Source organism: Glycine soja, chromosome 11 (assembly GCF_004193775.1).
Source record: "Glycine soja cultivar W05 chromosome 11, ASM419377v2, whole genome shotgun sequence".
Classification (NCBI taxonomy): Eukaryota; Viridiplantae; Streptophyta; class Magnoliopsida; order Fabales; family Fabaceae; genus Glycine; species Glycine soja.
In genome coordinates this window covers 10333447-10351105 of record NC_041012.1, presented here as the reverse complement: position 1 = coordinate 10351105, position 17659 = coordinate 10333447, and the positions used below count along the sequence as shown (strand labels likewise).

At 32.1% G+C, this 17659-nt stretch overlaps 3 protein-coding genes across 3 annotated transcripts; 2 read left to right on the top strand and 1 right to left on the bottom strand.

Moving 5' to 3' along the window:
• Nucleotides 1–357: 357 nt before the first annotated feature.
• Nucleotides 358–3583, top strand: LOC114374906 (protein PLASTID TRANSCRIPTIONALLY ACTIVE 16, chloroplastic-like). The gene is made up of 5 exons (XM_028332631.1): nucleotides 358–895; nucleotides 1401–1853; nucleotides 1965–2033; nucleotides 2624–2682; nucleotides 2811–3583. Exons 1-5 carry the CDS (start codon nucleotides 455–457, stop codon nucleotides 3337–3339), a joined length of 1551 nt encoding a protein of 516 aa, XP_028188432.1. The 5' UTR covers nucleotides 358–454; the 3' UTR covers nucleotides 3340–3583.
• A 4700-nt stretch (nucleotides 3584–8283) lies between these two features.
• Nucleotides 8284–9245, bottom strand: LOC114374461 (transcriptional regulator TAC1-like). Its single transcript, XM_028332101.1, has one exon. The coding sequence runs from the start codon at nucleotides 8950–8952 to the stop codon at nucleotides 8446–8448; it is 507 nt and encodes a 168-aa protein (XP_028187902.1). The 5' UTR covers nucleotides 8953–9245; the 3' UTR covers nucleotides 8284–8445.
• Nucleotides 9246–13343: 4098 nt separating this feature from the next.
• LOC114374460 (tropinone reductase homolog At5g06060-like) lies at nucleotides 13344–16422 on the top strand. Its single transcript, XM_028332100.1, has 5 exons — nucleotides 13344–13740; nucleotides 13840–14047; nucleotides 14424–14640; nucleotides 14743–14849; nucleotides 16009–16422. The coding sequence occupies exons 1-5, from the start codon at nucleotides 13541–13543 to the stop codon at nucleotides 16198–16200; spliced, it is 924 nt and encodes a 307-aa protein (XP_028187901.1). The 5' UTR covers nucleotides 13344–13540; the 3' UTR covers nucleotides 16201–16422.
• The last annotated feature ends 1237 nt before the right edge of the window (nucleotides 16423–17659 follow it).

The following is a 17659-nucleotide window of genomic DNA, read 5'->3' as shown; positions in this document are numbered from 1 at the left end:
GGCTTATGGCTCCTATTTTTTTCTTTAGCCGAGGTAAATGTAAGTCTTGTTAAGTTGTTTAAATATGAAAGCTTTTCAGACCTTATATTGGGGCACTGTACCCTTATCCTAAAAATTTAGCGTAAAACAAATCCGTAACTAGCACAGTGCTGCATTAATGGATGAAAAAATAGCTAGATCATGGGATACGATTATCGATTCATATGTTGAAAGAGAGTGTCATTTTCTGTGGTATTTGAACGCTTGGTGTTGGAAATTTCTGTATTGGATAAAATCTGAGTACGTGGCTCCAGGCAATTGGCTAGATTCCGCTTTGCCTCTTCCATTCAGATAATAATTCTCACAAGACGAAAGAAAAACAAGATTCAAAGGCTGAAGAGCTAGAAAGTAGAGACACACAATCCAAAAGAGTCTTATTGAAGGGTGAGGGTCACCTTGGAAATCCATCCATGCCATGGCTCCCACTCTTACATCCAATTCATCTTTTTTAAGCACCAGTCCTCATTCAAGGGTGAGCCTCCGGAATCCAAGGCTGAGAGTCTTTGCCAAGAAGTCTGGATCATTCCCATCATTTGGACTAGGCAAGCCCAAAGATGATTCTTCTTCTGCTGAAGAAAAAGATAACTCATCCAATTCCAACCCCTTTCGTTTGGACTTTGGAAAGATACCCGATGTAACGTCTTTGATCCCAGTTCCAAGCAACACTTCTGCGCCAGGCTTTTCTTTTGGAAACACAAGGCGCAAGGACCCTTCAACAGTGTTTGTTGCCGGCGCAACGGGGCAGGCTGGTATTCGCATTGCACAAACGTTGTTAAGGGAAGGTTTCAGTGTACGGGCTGGAGTCCCCGAACTTGGTTCTGCCCAAGAACTTGCTCGTCTCGCTACTCAATACAAGGTATTTTTGTTAATGTATCAACCCTCAGTTACCATACTACTTTTAAAATCAAACTTTTTCCTACTAAATTATACTTTTAAAAGAAGAATATGATCAAATCGGTAATGTAACATTCCTATTTTAAACATTTCAATTATAGTATGATGCCGTATTGTATTTCGAAGAATATCGCATAACAAACTCTATTAAATACCATGTAAAATAAAGAATTAAATAAAAACTATGCCTATTAGACCTTGAGACTGAAACGCAATTTTAAAATAATATTCAGACTACTTAATGAATTGGATCTGATATGGCAACAGAGCATATGGATTCAGTAAGAGCATCTCCAATAGTATTCATTTAAGCAATCCTCTTTAGATTCTTAACTGGGTTTGAAAGTGAGTTCCAGTGTGTCACATTTCATTTTACTCCAATAGTGGAACCCATTAATTGAACTTTTTATGAAGCTTCTGTTTTGGAGTGTATTCCGGATACTAATGCATGGTGAACAACAACACAGATTATATCAAATGAACAGGCAAAGCGTCTGAACGCTGTGCAATCAAGCTTTGACAATGCAGACACAATAGCCAAAGCAATAGGCAATGCCGGCAAGGTGGTTGTCACCATTGGTCCGACAGAGAATGGTCCAACCGCAGAGGTATCTTCATCAGATGCCTTGCAAGTGGTTCAGGCAGCACAGCTGGCAGGAGTAGGCCATGTGGCCATCGTCTATGACGAGAGCAGCACTGGGGCCTCAACCTACAATGTACTGGATGGCCTCTCATCCTTCTTCAACAACCTCTTCTCCAGGTCTCAACCGTTGACCATACAAGAGTTCTTGCAGAAAGTCATTGAAACGGATGTCAAGTACACCTTCATCAAGACAAGTTTGACTGATGATTTCTCACCGGAGAGTTCCTACAATGTGGTTGTCTTGGGCGAAGGAAGCGCCAGTGCAAACGACTATAAAGTAATGCAATGTATGCGATAATATCAGAAGGATATTGTATCTCTTTTTCCCTCCCTTTATTGCACTCTTATTTGTAGGTAATAGTTTCTTAGAAAATGATGCTTGTTATAGGTAGCAAAGTCCAAGATCGCATCGTTGGTGGCTGATGTCTTCTCCAACACAGAGGTAGCAGAAAACAAGGTATCCCTTTTATATTAGCTAGATAATGCATCTAGTGTTTCTTCATATTTAACTGAGATGAGTAATACATTAATCCCCATCTTAGTACTTTAGTATCGAATGAAGAAGTAAACTTGAAAATATATATAAAAAAAATCAATATTTTGATGCGTTCTTCTAGCAACTCCGTTTTAAATACACTTTTCTTAACACACTGTCATGAGTTAAGTGAGATGCACACAATTTTGTGATTTCCTATAAGTTTCAGTTAATACTAGAAATTCTGTTCAAAAGAATTATTTAGTGCATTTGTTTTAGGATTACAGGCAATAGCATTTCTCTAATTTTTTTTTTTCATTTAATAAAAAGATTAGCAGGAAGTTTTTCAATTAGGGCAAAGCTTACTTAAATACTTGTAGTGTTGTTCTCTAATCAGAATTGAAATTCACCTCCTTAATTGCCATAATAAAATTTTGTATTAAAGATCAACATAGATGATTATTGATAGAACAACATAGTATGTAAGTTTTCTCTTTTAGAACATTCTATTTGTAAAGCATAAAGATTGAATCCTTTAGGTAACCAATACACTCTCTTTCTCTCTCAAATAGGTTGTGAAAGTGCACTCGGATCCCAGTGCCCCCTTGAAGCGTGTAGATGAACTTTTCAGGTAAAACAGTTGATATATAGCTGCTACTTGTTTCTCTTTTTTATCTGTATTAGGGCAATGATTTTGTGTTGCTTCCATCTGAGTAGGATTAGTATTTGTTTCTATCTGATTTATAAGTTCCTTTACAGCCCTATTCCTGAGGATGGAAGAAGGAAAGCCTATGCTGAAATGCAGGAAAAAACAAAGGCAGAGGAAGAAGCAAGAGTGGCAGCTGAAAAGGCCCGTGAAGCTTCTGAATCAGCAAAGAAGTTGGAAGAAGAGGTGAAAAGGCTTTCACAGCAAGAAACACGGGCTGCAAGTCTGGCTCAAGAGGCCCAAGAGAAGGCAGAGGCTGGCGGGGCTTCAGTTGAAAACCTCTTGAACAAGGCAAAAGACTTTGGTGCAGGGTTTTCCTGGGAAAAGTTGAGCTCACAGATTACTACTTCAATCCAAAAGCCTGATGAGGATGAGAAACCAAAGGTGCAGCTAGCCACTGTAAGGGGACAGGCCAAGGCTCGGAATCTCGCGCCTAACAAAGCAGTGGTCAAACAAACACCTCAGAGAAGTGCAGCTAAACCAAAGGTGGAAAAACCAAAGCAGACAGAGACACCAAAGGAGGTGAGGAAAGTATTTGGTGGCCTGTTCAAGCAAGAGACTATCTATGTTGATGATGACTAGTGGAAGCGGAACATATTATCTTGCACGGCATAAAACTATGTTGTTTGAGTCTGTGTTAACGTAGATAATTTGGTTGCATGTGTATGGTCTTGTAAAGTTCTATGTTTGAAGCAGAATATTTATGTAGTTGTACTGGTTCAGAACCCTATTTTCGGGGGAAAACAATAAAAGGGTTTTCCCTTATCTTCTCTCCTCTCTTGCTAATAATTAATATTGTCTTTGGCAACGGTCTTGCCTTGCTTCATTAACAACTTGTGTGTTTTCAGATAATACTTATCTCAAATCATGTTTGGCATAATTTATTTGAGATATGTGTAACGAGATTTTGGTCCCGAATATATTTAAACAGAGGTAAGAAATAGTTTTGTTTTAGCACCGCATTAGCTTTGTATAGGAAATACTAATGAACAATTTGTTTCAGGCGAAGCGAAAGCATTTATAGCATGCTCATGGTTGTTTTTCCTTTTTTTTTTATAGACGCAACACTTGAAACCAAAACATCAAGGGAAATCATATACGTACCTTTTGAATTAACTATTCGATAAATTAGTTGATTTATCTGGAGATCTAGTAACTAGACTTGCACTATTTCAAGATGATGATACTTTATTTATCTCAGGTGGTAAAGGGAAACAGGTTCCAGCAAGGAAACACTTCAATATCCAGGTCAATGAAAGTTTTAGTAAAGTAACAAGTGTTAGATTACTTGCTTGCGAAAAGACTGATTTTATGTTAGAGTCGATTGGTTAGAGTGAGTAGGGAATCCATTTTGCTAATGTCATAGGACGAACTATCACGTATAATCACTATGTTGTTCCTGTAATCACACAACCATTTTGTAAGAAAATTGTGGTGCTCACAGAGTGGTTTTGAATATCTGCTTAGGTAATGCTTTTGTACGTCAAGCAATATCTGCCTCAACCTAACCTAGTGTGTCAGTTTGAGCCCCAGTTAATGGTCCAAGATTATGACCTTATGCTGGGTGAGATTTAGCCCGTGTTGCAGGGATATCACCTTTGCCTGGAGAAATTATTTGGTGGTCGAGAATCACCATTTGGTCATGGTCCCAAACTCCCAATCAATTTCTACATTACATGTATTTTAGATTATTTTTTTAAAATAATAACATGCCATGTGGAGATTATTAGGAATCATGTGATTCAGAACTACTTAATAATTCTTCTTTGATCCGAGATTATTTCCTACTAGTAATCCCTTACTTAACGCGCTTGGGATGTTGATATATTCTTTGAAGATTGCAATCAAACTAGACATAAGTTAACAATAAGTCTCCCACCGTGAGAAAATAATGTCATCTGTTAGATTTATTAATTTTTTAAATCAGTGGTTAAGATTGTTTTTGTTTTTTTTCTTTCTCTTTTTTGGATTTATTTCATCTCTCTCCATCTTCCTGTTACTCATACACTTGTTGTCATCCAACCACAACTCTTTTCCAGATTTACCCCATCTCTCTCTCTCTCTCTCCATCGTCTATGGTGGGGGAGCTTTCCAAATCTCCCACCGTGCGAAAGTAATGTGTAACGTCTGATTTGGACTTTTTTCGAGATATGCAAGAGAGTACCACCATGAACATGCTTATACTGGAGTAAATTAAAAAACACAAAGAGCACCATGTCCCTTTGGAGTCTATGGATCTCCCACCCATCTCCATCTCCATACCAATGTGTTGAGACTTTGCACCACCTTCGCCACTTCTCTTGAACATTATTTTTTTTAATTTACTCTAGTGTAGACATGTCCACAGGATTCCCTCATGCATCTCAAAAAAAGTCCAAATCACACATATCACATTACTTTTGTAAGGTGGGGCATTTGGAAAGTTCTCCTACTCTAGATGCTGCCTTGAATTTAAGTTTAACTTAATTTCACAAAGTCAGCTCATGAAATATTATTTCTTACTTATATTGACATTGTCTTTAGTCAACATGAAACTTAACATTTTTTTAGTACTTCAAAATATTTATTTGGAGATTTATCCAATAAGATTATAAAATTGAGTCAATTTTAATAAGTATTTACAAAGATCTAACCTGAACAATACATAATTAATTACATTTTCAAAAAGAGTATCTTCTGGCTAATATGATGATTCTTTTTAAATTGTACTACTATTGTATTTGGTACTAGAGTAAGCCATAGACTTAATTACAATGGTTAGGTTAAAATTAAGGGTATCAATAATTGAAAAGTTAATTATGACATTTATTTAGGGATAAATTTTTTTCTCAAATGAAATACTTATTTTTGGATGGAGGTAATATAATTATAAACAAATTTAATGATAATAACTAAATTAACTAACTTTTTAATAAGTGTAAATTAATTAACTACTCCATTCTTTTCTAACTATAACATATTTTTAACTAATTCATATCCCTTAAAAAAATAATTAGATTAGTTAATCAAATTAAATTTATTGACTAATTATACTATCATTTCAAAATTACCCTTTTCTTTTATCTCTTTATTCAATCAATTGTTTCTTAATAATGTTTGGAGAGAGAATGATTAAGTAATTGTATGTAGGTAAAAAATAATTAATACATCTTAAAAAATAGAAAAATATTTATAGAAAGAGACATATAAATTTCTAAAATAATTTTATAATTAGGGACTAAAGGAATATGTGTCTTACAATTAGTGACAAATACATTACTAATTATATGATATCATAGTTATAAGGTTGGTCTAGTGATGAAGGAAGAATGGAGAGGTGAGAAGTCTTGAGTTCAACTCCCCTACTAACAAAAAAATTACAATTAACAATTAACATTTGTTGATAAAAAAAGATATGGGCATATATTTTCACTTTAAAATTTTGCTTAAAGTTGCTATTAAGACTTTCTTAAGGAAAATTAAGTGTTTATTTAATTTGAGAAAATAGTTTTGTTTTATTTTCATTGTGTTTCCTATATGTTTATATCATAATTAAAATGACAAAAAAAGTTTTTGTTGTTTCTTATATAAATCGTTTTAAAAAGAAGAATTAAAGTAAGAATAAAATACATTTTTATAACTATTTTAAAAATAAATAAATAAAACTTGAAAACATTTCCTTAACACTAAATTATAATTTTAGTTTCCCTATTTTTTTCATTATATAAACTATTTTTTTAATTTTGCATATATGTTTATTTTTTATATTTTAATTAATCAAATTTTTTTATGGTACCTTAAATATATTAAGTCTAATGTTTAATTAAATCAAAATAAAAGAAATTAAAAAGACTAAAATTATGGATAAGAAATTATAAGGGGAGCCAAAATTATAAGTTATCATTTTCGTTAAATAACTTTAATTATCTTTTATTTATTTGTATTTCCATTAATTTCCATGTGAAGCTCAAGAGGTCATCACAGTAACCTCATGCTTGACTCCATATATACAATGAAACTGAAAAACAGGAAATCTTTGAATAAATGTTTAAAACATTTTATGCATTTGTAAATTGTCTACGTATATATTGTGTGTGTAAGCAAATTTGTCAATACTGTTTGCAATTATTTTGCAATTATAATATGTAAAATATTATGAATTTGATCAGTGTAATTTTTTTATTTCCCAAAATATGTTTTATAATATTCATATGCATCCATAATCATCTGGAAAGGGAGATATTGATATATGGAAAGGATTTTTGTTAAAAAAAATACAACAACAATGTCAATAGTTCATAAATACTATAAATTAAACCTTTGACCAAATTTACTATTCTCAGCGGTTTAAATAAGAAACTGCAGGCAAAATGCATTCTTGCCATCAGTCCAAAGCAAAGAACAAAAACAATTTCAACAAGGAATCACATAAATATAAGCCACTTTTGTTTTCCGTTCTCTACTAAGATCATATTTCACCTTCACGTTTCATTTTTACAATTCAAACTGTGCTCATGACACATGCAACGCTGAACAAACAATGCTCTTTGCTAATATAGAACTGGATTTACTGACTTAATCCTAGAGTGCATGTCAATTAAAAGAATACTTGCACTCAAGCTCAAAGTAAAAAAAAAATCCTTTATTGTATGTAAAGACTAGAAGTATGTAACCAAGATTATGTGGGTGGGTCAATATAAAACACTGAATATATGCAGTACACTCTTATCACTTAAACTCTTGTTTTTTCTAGTACACCTTTTTGTTGTGAAATCGCTGGGCTAGCTTCGGGAAGTTTTAAATCTCGATCTTTGAAGAACTGTGTGTCGCCAAAATTGTATCACTTGGTAAACTATATTTCTTACATGCAAGCTAGCTAAATTAATGTAGCCAAACAAAAATGTTGACATGCTTTATGCTTAAAAATAGAAGAACAATGGAAACTCAATCAGAAATTAAGAATGAAGACAAATTACAAATGTAACATAAAGCATGCTTCAATGGAAAGAGAGAATTTAAAATTATATATATATATATATATATATATATATATATATATATATATATATTGTTTGCACAGCTAGCGTTCTAAACATTATATTTGATAAATAGATTAATTTCATATATATAAGATACAGGCTACTAAATTGCCTTGTTCTTATCGATTACTAAGTGGTTGAAGATGGCAAGGCTAGTTCACTTAGCACTAATCGAGAATATAATCTTGTATGTAATGGAAACAAAATACATATATATTTAATTTATTCTGAGGTTAACATCATATGATGTACATGTTTTCACTCCTTAGCATCATCATATTCATTAGGAAAGTATAATCTACATACATCAGGCAAGGGCAAGCGGCATATATCAAGTGTTGCTTCTACTTTAATTTTGGTGTCCTTGAGGCGAATGAGAACCGATTAGATTAATTAATAGGGATTGAGGCCATTGTTGGAATGTGGTGCAAGAAATTTAGTTCAAGATTCAAAATTGTACCCAAAACAAAGCGAATAAAAAAACCAGTAATCAGAAGTATATCCCGTAAATTTTATAACAAACATATATAAAATACAAAGCAATTAATGCTGAATTCAAAAGTAAAATTGCGAAAACAAAATCAAACAGTATATGAATTCTTTTCACCAATAAAAAGGGGCGCGCGGTTCATGAACATCTACAAATAATTACGTATTGAGAGAATTCAATTCAAAAAAAATTTCTTGTACCCGTTTCTGCTGCTGACGAGTCCTGTGGTTCAGGTCCTAGTCTCAGTTCAAGGTCTAACTCCGATGAGGAATCTTGAGTAGATAACGAAGCCTGTTCAGTAGTAGTTTGAGTTTGACCTTGTTGTGGCTTTTGTGTTTCACTACTAGTTGGTGATTCGGCAAAGAGTGGAAGCTGCTGCCTCTTGTGAATGGCATGTTCTTGTAGAGACACATTCCAATTCCATTTTTGTTTGTTGCTATCTTCACCATAAGACTTGGCCTGATCCTGTTGAATTTGGTTTGAAGATTGTTGTTGCTTGAGCTTGGCTTTGTCTTTTCTATGAATATTCATGTGTCCTCCTAGAGCTTGTGCATTAGAGAAGCCCCTCCTGCAGAAGTTGCACTCGAAGGACCTCGATGTCACGTGACTTGCACCTTGCTCCTCTCCATCAGAGGGATGATTTTCTGATGCTGCAGCTTGATGATCATGATGAAGATCAGATTCCATTAATTTGATAATTAGTTTCAACTTTGAAGGTAGTATGTAAGAGAATGAATGAAGCACTAGTGGTGTAGATAGGAATAGAGATGGTCAACAAAGGGAGATAGGGGTGGTTTTATATGTTGAATTAATGGGGCATATATACAAATTAAGGCCTGCTTTCATCTAATTATTATTTTATGCAAAATTCCCATGTAATGAGAATGTAACTTCCTGGATATGTTTTACAGCTTGAGTTGTAGCAAAGGACAAAATAGCTAAGGCTTGAAACACTACTGAGTCAAGTATATTGTGGACAACTTGTGCTTTGGCTTCTGGCTTTCGGCCTACGTTAGATTCAAATATTGTCGCATAAACCACTCACAGTGCATGTTACTATCAAACAAATTTTTATATAATTTTAGTGTTGTTATTAGTACTATACTATATGTTCCCATTAATATATATGGGCTTGCTTTCTAAGTTGTTTCTAGTCGTTACTGATATACTTTTATTAATTATATGGATCGTTAATTAATTTATTTTGGATAAAATTAAAAAGATGCTTCACTGATTTTACTGGATTATAATAAAATCAATGTAATATATATATATATATATATATATATATATATATATATATATATATATATATATATATATATTGGTTGTTTTATTTTGCTATAGAAAGTGTAAAAGTAATTTTTTCAAGTTTTTTTGAAAGATGTGGGCCATAGTTTAAAGTAAATTTATATACAGTTATTTGTGATTATTTTTAAAGAAAAACAATGATTTGTCTCAAAATCAACTAATATTGAAGATGTTGAAGCAGAGTTTGGGTTAAAAGATCTCTTTATATATAATTGAAACAGAGTTTGGGTTATAAGAAAATTATTATTATTATTATTATGAGAAACTCAACTTCAGAATCGTAGCTTTTAATTGCATAAAGAATTGTCCAAATGTCGTTTGTTGTTTACAACAAGAAGACATTAATAGTGAAATAAAATTTATTTTAAGATCGTACGTAAACATGTTTTGTTGTTATTTTACTGAATACGATAGAAAATTGACTCAATGTGATTCTTGCATAAACCTTTAACCGAAGGTACTCTAAATAATAAGAAAAAACTAACCCTAGATTTCTTCATTATAATCCAAAGCATGAATATTAAATATTTATTTTTAGACTGAAACTAAAACTACGTCATCTGAGATTACATGCATGGCCTTAAAAACTATATATGCATGATTTTTTTAGAAAAAAATAATATGTATGGTTTAAAAACTAATATTGTTCTAGATTTGTTCTAATTTCTAAAGCATGAGCGGTAATACACGAATAACTCCATTTTATAATCACTCAACCAACACTTATATTTTTCTTTATATCTTTTTTCCCCTATAATTTCATATCACTTATATATATTTCTCTCTCTTTATTCTCTTTTTTTCTTTCTACGTTTTGAATGCTAACATAGAGTGGTCTATGCTTTCCAGCCAGAAATGAAGAAAAGTTAAGACAAAAATGATAAATGTTTTCTTGGAGCAAATTATCGTGAGCTGTGTGGGGGCAAAGGCTAAAATAATATATTTATATCGTTAGATTGGTTTCTTTCTCAAGATGAGAAGGTCATCTTAGGAATCACGCAATCGTCGACAATCAGTACAATGTGATCATTTGGTTCATAAAATAGTGAATTTTTGAATATTTTATTTACTCTGTACCATATTAGAACAAGTCAATTTTATTAAAAACGTAAAACTAGTTAGTTTACTGCAGCCACATTAGTTTAATGATCGACCTAACTACCAAAAAAGACATATTTACCATTTTTATGATCGACCGCATTAGTTAAAAGTTGAACCCAATCAATGCTTTCCGGTGTTCGTTTCTCAAAATATCAAACTATACTCTCTAGATGAAATGAATTCTGAAATAAATTAAAACTGCCTTAAATAATTTAATGTGAAACTATATGGAGGAAGTCATTATAGTAATAATCGTTAATCAATTTATAATTTCATATTGGTGTTTGGTACTTGACCGGCCACTTCCATAATGTTTAGTCAAACACAGTCTTGTATGTTTTCGCGTTTAGCCGTCCAGAAGCATTGAATATAAAGCTGACTTGGTAGTTGTTGTTGTTGTTTTGGGCAATTGCATATGCAAAAAGGAAACAGTAAAAAGCACCAGAGGATTCGTAGCTGGTATATATAGAGGGAGGAAATTATCTTGTTTCACGGTTGTACCAAACCGACACAATAAAGGTAGCCGTGAACTAAAACGTCTTCCACTTGGAAACCAGAAGAACAACTTAGGAACGTTGGACATATTGAATTGAGGAGCTAGCTGCAAATAAAGAAGAAACAAGAACTTAGGAACGTTGCATTAATATTGGATATACATCAATACACGCAAGCTAGTTTGCTCCTGTGATAATGATTCAATCTTAATTAATAATATAATATAACAATAATGTACACCTATATATGTATTGAGACGAAACTATGGTAAGGCAGTGTGCCATCTACCATTACAGAATAACTAACAGTAATCACTCATAACAACTTTAACTCTCCCTTACAAGCAATTTTAATTTCTTTGCAAGCGCACATATGGTTTGCACGTTGCAGAAGTCAGAATTTCAACACTTCTATGATTTCATAAATCAAATAAGTAACACATCCAGTGGAATATAATGACAGGGCAATAAAAGCTTGTCTGTGAAATCTGAAAGTGGAGTTAGCAAATGAAGAGAGTTCAGATATATAGACAATATGAAAGACATGAGAAAATAGCTACTAATACAAATAATATATTTGGGCTAATTACTTTCATTAAGAAAAAAAATGAACACCAAAATGGGCCAGATGTATATAATTTGAGAGCAAACTAAAGAAACGATACGAAGTTATGAATAATTAATGAAGATAGGGGTATAAGTTATAACGAACTAAGTTTATATACATTTATTTTTCTTTTTATTTGAACAATAACAATAATAAGTTTAAACCCAAAATTAAGTATATTTAATTTGTTTAAGCGTGTTAAATTTATATTAGTTTCTTTTCGTTTGGATAACAGGTATCCTTCACTCAAACATGAGATCACATGTTAAAATAAAATAATTTTATGTTGGTTGATTTATATACTTGATGGTATGTTTCTTTTAAGGAAACACTTGATGGTATGCCAAATTTATATTAATAGAATGAGAAAATTATTTAACATGTATAATCATTTTTCAATATTAACAATGAAATACTTATGAGTTCCTTAAAGCATCTACAACCATTGAATCCACAAAAGTTTCTCTACTACATTTTTATTAATATTTCACACTTTTTTTAAGTGTAAGGAGAGAAACACTTGTTGGAGTTGCTCTTATGTTCCTTTTTTATGGTCCTATATCGCATCAAATGCAAAAAGACTAAAAAAAAGAGAATAATATTGTTAACATGCATTCAATATACGTGTACTAATTTGAATTCAATGTTCACTATACAATTTATAAAAAAATTCAACCATAAACTGTTTAGTATTTACCAGTCATTTATTTACCTGTTTAAGCTAAAGCACAACAATTCCGCTACATGAAGAGTTCTCTTAATCATCACAAATGAATTAATAAATTGAAATGTTAATTCATTTTAACCACAAATATTATTTCTAATAGGAAAAAAACTATAACTTTAATCTATTTAATTTACAAAAGAAGTACAATAATTCTAGGAAAAAATATACTTTTTTAAATGACGATTTGATTTTTAGGATACATGAGTGTTGTAAATTTTTGATGATGTGTTCAATTTTTATGGATAAAAAAAATATAAGATATCATTTCTCATATTTATACAAAATAACGACACATTCTATCATTTGACCTACCCATTTTTTAATCATAGGAAGTAATTTTTTTTATACATTAGGATATTAAACTTCTTTTCAAGACTTTTTTTTTAGCAATATGCTAAATTAGTTTATGAAATTAAGAATATAAAGTTATTTTAAAAGAATTTTTAATCCATAATTCAATATAATACAAAAACTTGTATATTACTCCTTCTGTCTGTCTTAATATAATTGTCATTTTCTATTGATTTAAACAAATAAAAAATTAATAAATAAATAAAAAATAATAATTTATAAAATTAATTTTATTATCATTAATTTAATTTTTTACATGTTACTCATATCGTTAATATTATAAAAAAATACAATTGAAAAAAATAATTATTATTATGAGACTGAATAAGTATTAACACAACCCAATGAAGTTCATAAAACTGTATTTAAATTTTCTTTTCTCAAGTAACAATGAAGATTAGTAAATTGTCCAAAAAAAAATGAAGATAAGTAAATCATATGAAAATGAATAAATACAAGAATCTTTGGCCACTCCTTGAATTTTGATAAGGCTTTTGCCTCAAAACTCCCCCCTCACAGTCAGGAGATGATGCACTCCCATTTCCCATTTCGGGCATTCTCAAATCTCAATCAGTGCAGGCACAGAATCCTTTGAATCAACTTCTCCTAGATAATGTAATGGATAATCAAATTACCTTAAAAAGAAGAATCCTGGTCGCATGATTTGACAGTGATTAGCACAAAATGCATCTGGCTTCCCTCATAAATCCAACTTCTAATTTTCCATTACTCTCAAGCCGCACAACCACCACCTCTTTCATTTTCAACCATAGAAGAAAAAAATCACAGTCCAATTGCATTAGGAGCCACCAGTCCACAATACAGCAGAGGTGGACTCTTCAGGGCATGACAGCTCTCGTCACTGGTGGTACTCGCGGAATTGGGTAAAAAAAAAATTTTAACTTTGCCCATGATTCCTTCTATTTCTCACCCTTTTCACCTTTCATTCTAATTTAACTTGTGATTCATTTTTTGTTGTAAAGGCACGCCATTGTGGAGGAATTGACGGGGTTTGGAGCCAGAGTGCATACCTGTGCCAGGAATGAACATGATCTCACCAAGTGCCTCAAGAATTGGAATGATTCCGGTTTTGATGTCACTGGCTCAGTTTGTGATGTCTCAGTTCCACACCAGAGGGAGGCACTCATGGAGTCTGTTTCCTCTCTCTTCCACGGGAAACTCAACATCCTTGTGAGTTGTTGCTGGGGATATCGACTATTGATATGATTAAAATAGTATATATAAGTGGAGAATAATCTTTATCCTATGAGCTAACTTTTAAGATTGAATTAGGATCACGACCAAATTATAAGATAGTATCAAAGTTTTTTCTAGTGATTGTTGTTAAGCCTATCGGATTATTTGTAATTGGTTTGTTATCAGACCACCTTTAGATGTTCAGTCCTGCAACGTGTTCATAATCATAACTCGTGTTCATTTTCTTCCCATGCTATTAAGGGTCAAAATATGTACTTTTCTTTGTTGTGAATTGCTTTGAAGTTCACTTTGGATTAGTTAGCCCTCTTTATGTAGACATATGTATTAACCTGATTAATTTGATGTGTAGATAAACAATGTTGGTACAAACATTCGGAAACCAGTGACAGACTTCACAAGTGCAGAGTTTTCTACTCTTATTGATACGAATTTGGGATCCGTCTTTCATTTATGCCAACTTGCATATCCACTTCTGAAAGCATCGGGAATGGGAAGTGTTGTGTTTGTCTCATCTGTTTCTGGTTTTGTCTCACTCAAGTCAATGTCTGTTCAAGGAGCAACGAAAGGTAATTTAGCTGCTTAATGCTATATTGCAGCTTGCTTAACAAATGCTGTGATGTTGATGGGTTTATGGAATTTTGAACATTTGTTTGTTTTCTGGTTTATAGGGGCAATTAATCAACTAACAAGAAATCTAGCTTGTGAGTGGGCAAAAGACAATATAAGGAGTAATGCAGTGGCACCTTGGTACATCAAAACTTCATTGGTAGAGCAGGTAATTTTCTTCCGCTTTATCCTGTAACCATTAGTTAGAACGAGCTACCTTTGACACTGATTAGTAGTATAATGGTATACCATCACTTTTTCCTCACTTTTTTGAAAAATTTGGTTGAATGCATCAACACTTATTTCCAAGAGGAGTACTACTGCTTCAAACTCATTATTTTATATTGGTTAAAATTTATTGAAAACTATAAAATCATTAGTAGGGTTTATTAAATAAGGAGTGAACCCACACAATTTTGTGATTTCCAACAAAGGTCAACTAATGGTAGACAATATGTTAAAGAGTGTGTTGCTAGCATTTTTCTATTTCGAAAACAGAACAGCTTTGAAATTACATGGATATATGCCACCTCTAGTTCTTAAGTCTTCCATTTCGTTTCGAAGTTTCTATTTCAACAGAACAGAATTGAACTTTACATCTTGATATACATAATCAATCTCTTTCCTCAATGTTCTTCCTGCCAAAGTGCCCTCTTAGGTAGATTATAGGAAGTCTATTGTCTGGTAAATTACTAACCGAGCTACTTTATCTTGAATCCAGTCCTCTGGAACAGCAACTCCTCAACAAGCATAAATGACATCTCATTGATAATTTGCATCTAAATGCACAACCTCTAGCTTCTGTTAGACTAAGCAAATTTACACAATATGGAAGAAACTGAGAGACGTAATAGATTCTTGCTAGTTTGTACCTCCCGATTATTCAAGGAGAAGATTTAAGATATTTTTCTGATCCCATAATTGGACCATCCTGGATTTGATTGGGAATCTAAAATCAGTATATTGCCCTAAGCCCTCTAACATACTACTAGTACTCTTGCTCTTGCACCAACAAATTGCATTTTCCTAGCATAGAAATCAAAGGAAAAAAGTGTCTTGGACATATTTTTTTGGCTTTGTTACTGCCTAAATTTTAATTTGTGATATTGGTGCTGCAGATTAATTTTGCGAATACTTCCAAGTCCTAACAGTAGTCACTAGTGTTCCTTCCATTCCCTGTGTAATAAGTAATAACATTGCAGTTGGGTTTATTGCATTGCATTTGGAATCATGGTCTGGCAGGAGTTTGCATGGTGCTCTAAAACACAGAAGTCTAATGCGGTGGATCTGATATCAAACGTTATCTGACTTTTACCCTCTTCTTTTAGGTGCTCAGCAACAAAGATTATCTGGAAGAAGTGTACTCCAGAACTCCTCTTAGGCGCCTAGGAGATCCAGCAGAAGTCTCTTCTCTTGTTGCCTTTCTTTGCTTACCAGCATCATCATACATCACTGGCCAGATTATTTGTATTGATGGAGGAATGTCCGTGAATGGTTTCTACCCAACAACACAGTTCTAAGAGTTGCAGCTTCTATCATGCACCTTCCTTACTATTTTTTCTCTACACTTGCCATTCCTGTGAAACATTTGGCATGGTGAAGGAATGGCTCTCTACTTCCCTATCAACTTGAATAGTTTTAGAATCTAAGATAATACAAGGATATGACATCATTTAATTGATTTTACTTGTAATCATAAAAAAAATGTTCTTAAAATAAAAATTACAAGCATTATTCTGTAAGCATCTATGTCATGTCTAGGAAAAAGAGAAGTCGATTTTGAATTGTTCCAAAATGGAACATTAGTAGAGTGGTGTGCAAGAAAGATTCTCAAAAAGAAAAGAAAAGAAAAGAAAAACTTCTTTACTAAGGTGGAATTTTGATTTCGGACAGGAGATTTCGTTTTCACCAAGGTGGGGTTTAGTAAAACAGCCGTCTAAATTTAAATTTAATCAAATTTAATTATTATTTTTTTGACAACGAATCAAATTTAATTAATGTATAGTAATTAAATTACAAAACCAAATTACTTCTTTATTAAAAATGAATTATTAAAATTTACATTATACCTAAAGTTTAGTCATCAATGACGACTAGCGGCAAAGTGCGTGTGTGATCTTGCATCAACAAGATACATTCAGATGAAAGCTCTTTGTTCTAACTCTCAAGGTTTTATTGCATCAACGTGATTAACTTACCCTCCAAAAATGCTCAAAGATAGTATCCATTTTACAAAGGATATTTCATGTATGCCCTCCATCATTATCATGTCTCCTAATCACAAGTGCTCTATAATCGGTACAATCATATCAATTTTATTTTTTAATACATATAATTGACCACTTACCACTATTATGCTGATCAGGGAGAAGAGAGAGACACCATGTTTTTTCAACAAAAAAAAAAAGAGAGAGAAAGAGAAGTGAAGGTTAAATAAAAGTAGAGATGTTGAAATTTAGTGGTGTAATTTTTAGAATTAGTTAAGAAGCAAAAATGTCATAAAAAATTTAGAGTCCAAATAAGGATATCTCCTTTGTTAATAGTTATAGATTATAGATATTTATGTTAAAGTATAACTGTTTTCATTAGATATTTCTTACAAAAAAAGTTTCTTTATATCCTTTGATGCAGTATATATGCAAAAATAATATCACACAAGCATTAAAATTTTATTTAATACACCGAATCACGTTCTATATAAGAATTTAATTAAAATATATTAAGAATATAAATATTTTTCTTATATTACCATTTAATTATGAATTGTCATAAATAATAATATTGTTAATTTTTGTAATAATTAAAAAGTATACATAAAGTAATTTTTAATAAATTAATAGTGTAAAAATCTATACACGTTTGATCTTGCATCAACAACATACATTCAGATAAAATAATTTCTAATTAATTAACAGTTTCAGACATAAATCATCAACTTCTGTTTGATTTTCCCACTGTTTCCCAAGATGCACATTTTAA

What these genes read in the sequence shown, in the direction of transcription:
- LOC114374906 (XM_028332631.1), top strand. Translation starts at nt 455, where the DNA reads ATGGCTCCCACTCTTACATCCAATTCATCTTTTTTAAGCACCAGTCCT. An exon ending in CCAGTGCAAACGACTATAAA is followed by an intron (nt 1,854 to 1,964) that starts GTAATGCAATGT and finishes TGCTTGTTATAG; the next exon opens with GTAGCAAAGTCCAAGATCGC. An exon ending in CGTGTAGATGAACTTTTCAG is followed by an intron (nt 2,683 to 2,810) that starts GTAAAACAGTTG and finishes GTTCCTTTACAG; the next exon opens with CCCTATTCCTGAGGATGGAA.
- LOC114374461 (XM_028332101.1), bottom strand. Translation starts at nt 8,952, where the DNA reads ATGGAATCTGATCTTCATCATGATCATCAAGCTGCAGCATCAGAAAAT.
- LOC114374460 (XM_028332100.1), top strand. Translation starts at nt 13,541, where the DNA reads ATGCATCTGGCTTCCCTCATAAATCCAACTTCTAATTTTCCATTACTC. An exon ending in GGTGGTACTCGCGGAATTGG is followed by an intron (nt 13,741 to 13,839) that starts GTAAAAAAAAAA and finishes TTTGTTGTAAAG; the next exon opens with GCACGCCATTGTGGAGGAAT. An exon ending in TGTTCAAGGAGCAACGAAAG is followed by an intron (nt 14,641 to 14,742) that starts GTAATTTAGCTG and finishes TCTGGTTTATAG; the next exon opens with GGGCAATTAATCAACTAACA.